Genomic DNA, 7875 nt, shown 5'->3' with positions numbered 1-7875 from the left:
CATCGCCCTCCCCAGAGCGACCACCTGCTGGGCCCCTCTTTCCTGGCCCGAGGCCCACTCTGCTTCCAAAGTTCTCCCTTCAGGCAAGCGCTCCTCTTGGCAGGAGGGGGCTTTTGGGGTCACAGGGTGCAGAAGGCACGTCCGCCTCCCTGGGACCAGCTCAGGAGGCAGAGCAACGGAGCCCGGAGGCCCAGTGTGGCTGCGGGGAGGCCCCTGCAGGGACCAGCGTCTGCCCCCCGCCTCCCGTCCAGCTCCCCTCCTGGCGGTAGAAGAGGAAGTGACAGCTCAGGAGGGAGGGGGGCAGGCACCTTCCCTCTCCTGCCCCTTCCCCCAGCCCTCTTGGGCCCCAGCCTTCACAGGATGCGCCCGGGGCGCCTCAGTGCCAGGCCTGGCCCAGCCCCTCCCGAGGGCTGCAGAGGGCCGTGCTGCAGGGTGGGCGGGACCTGTGCCTGGAGTGGTCCAGCGCCCTGACGCCCGAGCTCACGGGAGCTCACGGCAGCCCCATCCCCGCCCCCTCCTGGTCCCCAGAACCCCACCTAGAGGCGGCGCACACCCTGCTCTCCACCCCAGGCAAGCCCCACATTTCCACATCACTGGGGGAGCCGTCGAAGGACCCCAAGAGGCGGATGCCCAGAAAGTCGTCTGCTAAAGGGCCCGTGTCTGTGACATCTGTGGCCTGTGGCCAGGCCGTCCTGGAGGTCTGGGGGGGGGCCTTGGTCACCGACACCCCCGCTTCGCTCCCAGGGGAAGCCTCTAGTAAGCCTGTGGGAGGGTCCCGGGGGTGCCTGCAGTGTCCTCCGTTCTGATGGCAGCACTTCCGAGGAGGCTGGGCCACAGCCCGAGGGCAGCGGTGGGACCAGCGCTCCGAGCACATGCTCACCGTCCAGCAAAAGGCCTTCACATCTCGGAGCGGGTGAGACAGAGGGCTGCGGGTTGAGACCCTCCACAGCTGGGTCTTCTCCACCCTTGGGGCCAGGTTACCCTCTGTCTCTCCAGGGTCCCAAGGGCAGGGCCCGTCCTCCTCTGGGGGGTCTGTACTGCGAAGGGGGGCATTCTCCCCAGGCCACCAGGTGGGCAGCAAGGGCAAGGGCTGGGGCCAGCAGCATGGTGATGGGGGGCTCTGCATTCTTTCTTGGAAACGTGCCATTTAAAGACCCTGAGGCGTATCTTCCTAGATCCATAGCCAGGACTCCCTGATAACTGAAAACTTTGTAATTTCTCCAAATCTGGTCTGAGTGGGACTTGGCTTTGGGGACCATGTCCTTTAGGTTGTGTGACTACAGTCACACACAGGATGGCAGTGAGAGCCCCCCATACCGTGTGCACGCTTGGGAAACTGGAAAGCAAAATGGAGATGCCCAGAGAAGAGCTCATGACCAGCTGGGACCCTTGGTTCCTGGGGGACTCTCTGCTTTGTCTGTTTACGGACAGTTCAAAGTTCCCTCGGGTCTCTGCCACAACTCTGCCCTGCGTGGCAGCCCATTTGGGAGGGGACCGAGGGACTCCGACCCTGAGGACCCTTTGCGGCTCTTCTGGAGCGGAGGTGGGGCCACCTGGCCATCCCGAGGGGCCTCCTGCCCCCTGCTAGGGACCTGTCGCCTCTCTGCAATCAGGGGCGGATTCTTCCCCGGGAACCCACGTTGCTCAGGGAAGGAGAAGCCGAGCGTGGACTCAGACGAGCTCTCGCGGAGCAACTTTGAGGTGGGGTTTCGGCCTCAGAAGTCGGTAGCAGCTGGGAGGGAGCAGCCCCAGGCAGGAGAGGCCCGGCAGCAGGGTGGGGGCCTGGCTGGGGGCTCTGAGGCAGTGGCACGGCTAGCCCAGCCCCCGAAGGGCGGCCCGTCCGTGAGCCCAGGCCCAGGCGGCTTGCAGAGCTGCAGCCCCGGCTGGTGCAGCGCCTTCTACGAGGCCGACTGCTTCAGCGCCGACGTGCACTGCTACGTGAAGGAGCTGGCGAGGCAGAAGGCCGCCGGGTGCCCCGCCGCCAATGCCCAGAGCCCGGTGAGTCCTGGGCTCCTGTCCACCACTGGAAGGGAGGATGCTCGGCCCCAGGGCGCCGTGGGGCGTGAGGACGGGCTCACGCTGGAGCTCCCGGTACCTCGGGTGACAGAAGGGCCCCCGTGTCTCCCAGCCCTGGTGCCCGTCGGTCACCAGCAGCCACCACGCTGGCCTGGGCCCCTGCCTGCGTGTCCTCCCGGGGGTTGTGCTCATCTGCACGCGTCCCCCCGCCGTCTGGGAAAGGAAACGGCTTTCCTCTGTTTGGGCTCCTTGGCCACCAGGGGACGTGTGGCAGGAGGTTGCCTCACGCTGGCGACCACAGTTGGGTTTGGGCGTCAAGGTCAGCCCTCGGGCAGCACCACAAGATGAAAAGCAGCACAGAAGCACCTGGCCCGCGGCGGTCAACTCGGGCCAGGCCCCAGGGGCGTCTCTGGTGGGCAGCGCACTCTGCGTGACGCCCCGGCTCAGGGGCAGCCTGGGCTCCTCCTGGGTCAGCAGGGCGAGGGGACGCCCTAGGCTGGAGAGTGTACGGGCCTGGCCAGCCCATGTGCAGGGCAGCCCCACAGAGTTCTGCACCCAAGGTTGCTGCCCGTGCCGTTGGGGGTCTGCCCCCCAGTGACCAGGAGACCTGACCTGGGCTGCAGCCCCACTCCTGAGTGGCCAAGAACTCAGGCCTGACCTGGGCTGCATCCTTCCCCCCGTGACCAGGGGCTCCCACTTGGGCCACAGCCACACGGGGCCCGGGCCCCAGGGTAGCAGACAGGAGGGAGCTGTCAGCGGCCTGGCGTCCCACCCTCACCATCTGCAGCCTCCGAGCCGTGAGCCCCAGGAGCTGCATCTCCTCTCATCTCAGCACCGTCCGAACCGTCTCGCTTGGTTCCTCAGTCCCAGGCTAGAAAGAGACCTGCGTGCCTCGGGCCTGGAGCACCGGGCACGGGCCTGTGTGCTTGGGAGTCGTGCTGCCCCCTCCGGGTTTCCTTAAAGCCGGGCCCCGAATGTGCTTGGCGTCGTGCACTGGGGGAGGGGGGGGCTGCAAGGACTCAGGCCTCCCATGGGGACTGGTGAGGACAGCTGGCACGACAGACGTCCACCAGACACCCTGGCCCACCAGTGCGGTATCCAGGTTGGGGAAGCCCGATGCCTCTGTGTCGGAGCCCAGAGCTCTGGCCAGGAGAGGGTGGCCCCCGGCCCCCTTACCGACCCATGAGCCCCGGTCTCCTTCCTCCCGCTTCAGTGCCCTTTGCTGTGCATCTGTGCACAGTGCAGCTCACTCGGGGTTCCTAAGTGTCGTGGTCCCCGTCCCCAGCGGCCTTCCACAGACAGTGCCAGTGTGGCAGGGTGCCACTGCTCCGCCTGCCGTCACAGAGGAGGAGGCGCGGGGGGTGGGGGGTGGGGCGGTTAAGGGACTCGCAAGGCTGATGAGAGGCCAGAGTGCAGCATCAGCGACGGGGCAGCGCTCACGACAACCCCGAAACAAGTGCAGGCCTCGTAACCGAGTATGGAGCAGCTCCTCCCAAAATGGAGCCGCTCTGACACTGAAGGCTCCTGAGGGGCCTGGGGCCTCAGCTGCCATGAAGGGGTCTTACAATAGAGCTCCTGGTTCTGTCAGCCGAGAGAGCCCGGAAGCGGCGACCCCAGCAGCAGTGGGTACACCTAGTGCCCGGTTCTTGGTTTCTAATACCGTTCTCAGTCAAAGGAGCCAGGGCTCCTTGGAGAAGTGGCTGATCTTGGGACTGGGACAAAAAAAAAAAAAAAAAAAAAAATGGAGCCAGGAGCATCTCTGGTGCCGGAAAGTAAGGAAATGATCAAGACAATGAAGAGGGTGTGTCAGCCGTCACAGGGGCCACGGCGGGAGCGGCGGGAGCTGTAAAAGCAAGAACACAGCACTGGACTCTGGCTCACAGCGTGGGGCGTCCGTGCGTCCACGCGTCCGTGCATCCACGCGTCCGTGCATCCACGCTTCCGTGCGTCCACGCGTCCGTGCGTCCATGCGTCCACGCCGATGCGGACGGCCGAATGAAAGAGGGAGACACGGCCCTGTTTACAGAAAAGAAATCCCACCTAAAAATTCATACAGGATCCCAAGTGGACCCCAACAGCCAAAATAATCATGAAAAGGAACAAAGCTGGAGGAGTCACACTTCTGATTTCAAAACTTATTGCAAAGCTACTGTAACCAAAGCAGTGTGGGACAGGCACAGAGACAGATGTATAGACCAGTAAAATAGAACAGAGGGCCCAGGAATAAACTACCACACATATAAGGGTGCCGTGACCATTCAACAAGGAAGGACAGTCTTTTCAATAAATGATGCTGGGAAAGCCGGATAACCCATGCAAAACACCGAACCAGGACCTGCACCTTGCACCATATACAAAAATTAACTAAAAACCCAAAGACCCAAACATGAGAGCCAAAACTCTAAAACTCTTAGAAGAAAACATAAGGGAAAGCTTCATGACGTTGGGTTTAGCAATGCTTTCTTGGATATGATGCCAAAAGCACAGGCAACAAAAGTAAAACACAAATTGGCTTCAAAGTGAAAGCCTTCTGTGCATCGAAGGACTCCATCAACAGAGTGAAAAGGCAGCCTATGGAATGGAAGAAAATACTTGTAAACCATCTATCTGGTAAGAGGCTAATATCAAGAATATTTGAAGAACTGATGAACTCAACAATAACAAAACAAACAACTTGATTAAAACACGAGTGAAGGACTTGAATAGATTTGTACAAAGAAAATATACGAATGGCCAAAACACACATGAAAAGATGCTCAACGCCATTGGTCATCAGGGAAAAGCAAATCAGAACCGCAATGAGCTACCACTTTACACCCATTAGGAAGGCTGTTGGGCTTCCCTGGTGGCGCAGTGGTTGAGCGTCCGCCTGCCGATACAGGGGACACGGGTTCGTGCCCCAGTCCGGGAAGATCCCACATGCTGCGGAGCGGCTGGGCCCGTGAGCCATGGCCGCTGAGCCTGCGCGTCCGGAGCCTGTGCTCTGCAACGGGAGAGGCCACAACAGTGAGAGGCCCACGTACCGGAAAAAAAAAAAAAAAAAGGGGATGGCTATTAATAAAAGATTTTTTTAAAAAGCAGAAAACAACAGCCATCGGTGAGGATTTGGAGAAATCAGAATCTCTGTGCACGTTGGTGGGAATGTAAAATAGTGCAGCCACTGTGGGAAACAGTGTGGCAATGCCTCAAAAAATTTAAACATAGAATTCCCACGTAAGCCAGCAGTTCAGCGTCTGAATATACACCCAAAAGAATTGAAAGCAGGGACTCAAATAGATATTTGTGCTCCTGTGTTCATAGCAGCGCTATTCACAACAGCCGAAACGTGTTAACACCCCAAGTGTGCGTGAATGGAAGAATGGATTAGCAACGTGCCGTCCATCCACACCGAGGGCATCGTCCAGCCTTAAAGCAGAAGGAAACCCCAGCGCTTGCTGCGGCTGACCTCAAGGACATCATTCTAAGGGAAATAAGCCAGTTCAAAAGGACAAGTACTACACGATTCCACTTACGGGAGGTCCCTGGAATAGTCAGAGTCAACCAGGGGCTGGGGAGCTGGTGCTTATTGGGGACAGAGCTTCAGTCTGGGAAGATGAAAAACGTCCGGAGACGGTGGTGGCGATGGCTGCACAACGATGTGAATGAATGTACCTGATGCCACTGAGCTGCACAGTGAGGAATGGTTCAAATGGTAAATTTTATGTATATTTTGTCACGATTAAGAAATTTCAAAATAAAAAAATTCTTGATGAGTCGGGAACAAAAAAGTAGGGAGGGGTGAGCACTGGGGACTTGAGGGTGAAACGAACTTGCAGACGTCACTGGAGCCGAATCGAAATAGGGAAGGGACGCTGGGGGTCCCCGATCCCTGGTGGGCTTCCTGTGCCGCCCCCAACTCCGAGCCCAGGTGTCCACAGCGTCCCACCAGAAGCACTGTGGTGTCGCCCTGACCTCAGCTGGACCACAAGACGGGACCCCTGCTGACCAGGGCTGGCGAGTGGCAGGGCTGGGAGCCCACATACCCCCGGAGCAGCCACCAGCCCCAGGGAGGACGGGGCCCCTTCAGAGGCAGCTCCACGCAGACTTGCCCACAGCCTCCTCTCAACAGTGCTGGGCAGGGTGGGGGGCTGGTCCCTGTACGGGTCATGTCCTGTGACATCAAAAGTTACATCCTCTGGCATCACAGGTCAACCTCTGATGTCACAGGTCACGCTCGCTGGCAGCATCACGTCCCTGTGGACAGGCACCATCATCAGCCTGTGTCGTGTTCAGGGCCGTGGAGGGTGGTGCCAGTGGGTCCACTGTGCAGGTGCCTGGTTAGGGCCGAGGGGCCTGTCCTCGATCCCATGCTATCCTGGGGTGGCTGCTCCCTGGAGGGAGACATGCCCACAGGTGAGCCCCGGGTGCACGTCGATCGTCCTTGAAGGTGGACGCTGAGACCAGCTCAGGTCCCAGATCTGCTGGGCCAGCTTCTGTTCTTACTTGCTCGTGATCCCGTGGTTGGGACAAGGCTCCCACACTGGGTCCCACCATCACTCTGCGGGTGGCTCACGTGGGGGACCACCTGGAGGGGGTGAGGTGGGCTGGGAAACGCCGGAGGGTGTCCAGTGACCATGTTTCTCCCTTTCTCCTGCTCACCTGGGAAGGCGTGTCTCCTGGAACCTGAGTGCATGCAGGTGAGTGCCCTGTGCCCTCCCCTGCCTCGCGGGTGGGTGGGGTGACCCCGGCCACAGTTCCACTCTCTTTGAGACCCACTGTGTCTCTTTCAAGCAGGGGCCTCAGGAAAACACAAAAGGCATAAAACAGCTAGTGGACATGTTTCACATCTGCTGCCCAAAAAGAGAGTGCGCGCACAACAGGCCAGGCGCTGGGGTGGGCGGGGCAGCTGGAGGGCGAGCAGGTGACTCCTCCCATCGCTGACCACACAGCAGCGTCTGTCCACCCGGCACCGCCGTGCGTGTGGGCGCAGCCATGGCCCTGGCCGTGATTTTGCGTGTCCAGCACTGTGGGCATCCCCCAGGCCAAGGGAGCCAGTCTGAGCACCCGGCTCGCCTTGCAGCTAACACAGGCTTTGCTCCCAGCGTTTAGGTGGATGGCACTGATGTTGGTTCTTTCCTCTTTCTCTCTGTCTCTGACGTCTCGTCTTCCAACTTCCTTCTGTTGTTTTATTTGTTTACTTCTTCATACTTGTCCGCCTCAGGGCCACGTTAAGTCCAGTAGCCGCTGGGCCCAAACTGTGCCTCAGATGGTCCTCATTTGTTTGTCCAGTGAACTGATGCTCTTTTAATTCTATGAGAACAACCCTTGGTCGGGTTAGGCCGGGAGGAAATACCTAAACCAAACCGATTCTGAGTATTTCATTTAGACCTACCAGTCTGCCTCGGCCTGGGGGCCACGCCTGCCCGTGGGCCTGCTGGGCTGTGGCCATGAGGGTGACACCAGCTAACACCAACCGCCCTGTGAATCTTGGTTCGTGTAGATTTATCCTTAAAATCAGTCAAAATGGTCCTTTTCTGAGAGTCAGTCTGCAGTTCAGTGATGAGAGAAGTGGCCCTGACAGACTTCATGCTTTATAAACCAAGGTGATGGAGGCACTGACAGCAGCCCCTGCTATGCCCACAAGCCCCTGCTGGGGAGTTTTCTCAAGTCAGCATCTGGGCAGCGGCCCGGGTGTGAAGGGCTGGACCTGAGCTGTGCCCTGGAACACAGGCCGGGGTCCCCGCCACCGTCCTCAGGAAGCCAGGGCCACCACGTAGCAGGCATGGGGGAGGGGGTACCGTGCAGACCCGTGGGCCTCGCCGAGACAATGCCGGACAGCAGAGGGTGATGGCACGGGGCCACCTCGCCTACTGCTGAGCC

General features: G+C 59.7%; 1 protein-coding gene across 1 annotated transcript in view; it reads left to right on the top strand.

Annotated features, from left to right (window-relative positions):
* KNDC1 (kinase non-catalytic C-lobe domain containing 1) overlaps positions 1-7875 on the top strand; it is a 57755-nt gene that overhangs the window by 36451 nt on the left and 13429 nt on the right. The window contains exons 16-18 of the mRNA XM_024762097.1: positions 813-913; positions 1649-1998; positions 6663-6692. Of these exons, the coding sequence (XP_024617865.1) occupies positions 813-913; positions 1649-1998; positions 6663-6692 (481 nt within the window). The remainder of the gene's footprint in view (positions 1-812; positions 914-1648; positions 1999-6662; positions 6693-7875) is intronic.

This window comes from Neophocaena asiaeorientalis, unplaced genomic scaffold, assembly GCF_003031525.2.
Source record: "Neophocaena asiaeorientalis asiaeorientalis breed wild unplaced genomic scaffold, Neophocaena_asiaeorientalis_V1.1 scaffold356, whole genome shotgun sequence".
In the NCBI taxonomy this organism is placed as follows: Eukaryota; Metazoa; Chordata; class Mammalia; order Artiodactyla; family Phocoenidae; genus Neophocaena; species Neophocaena asiaeorientalis.
The sequence above is the reverse complement of the archived record's forward strand: the minus strand, read 5'-3'. Positions and strand labels throughout refer to the sequence as shown.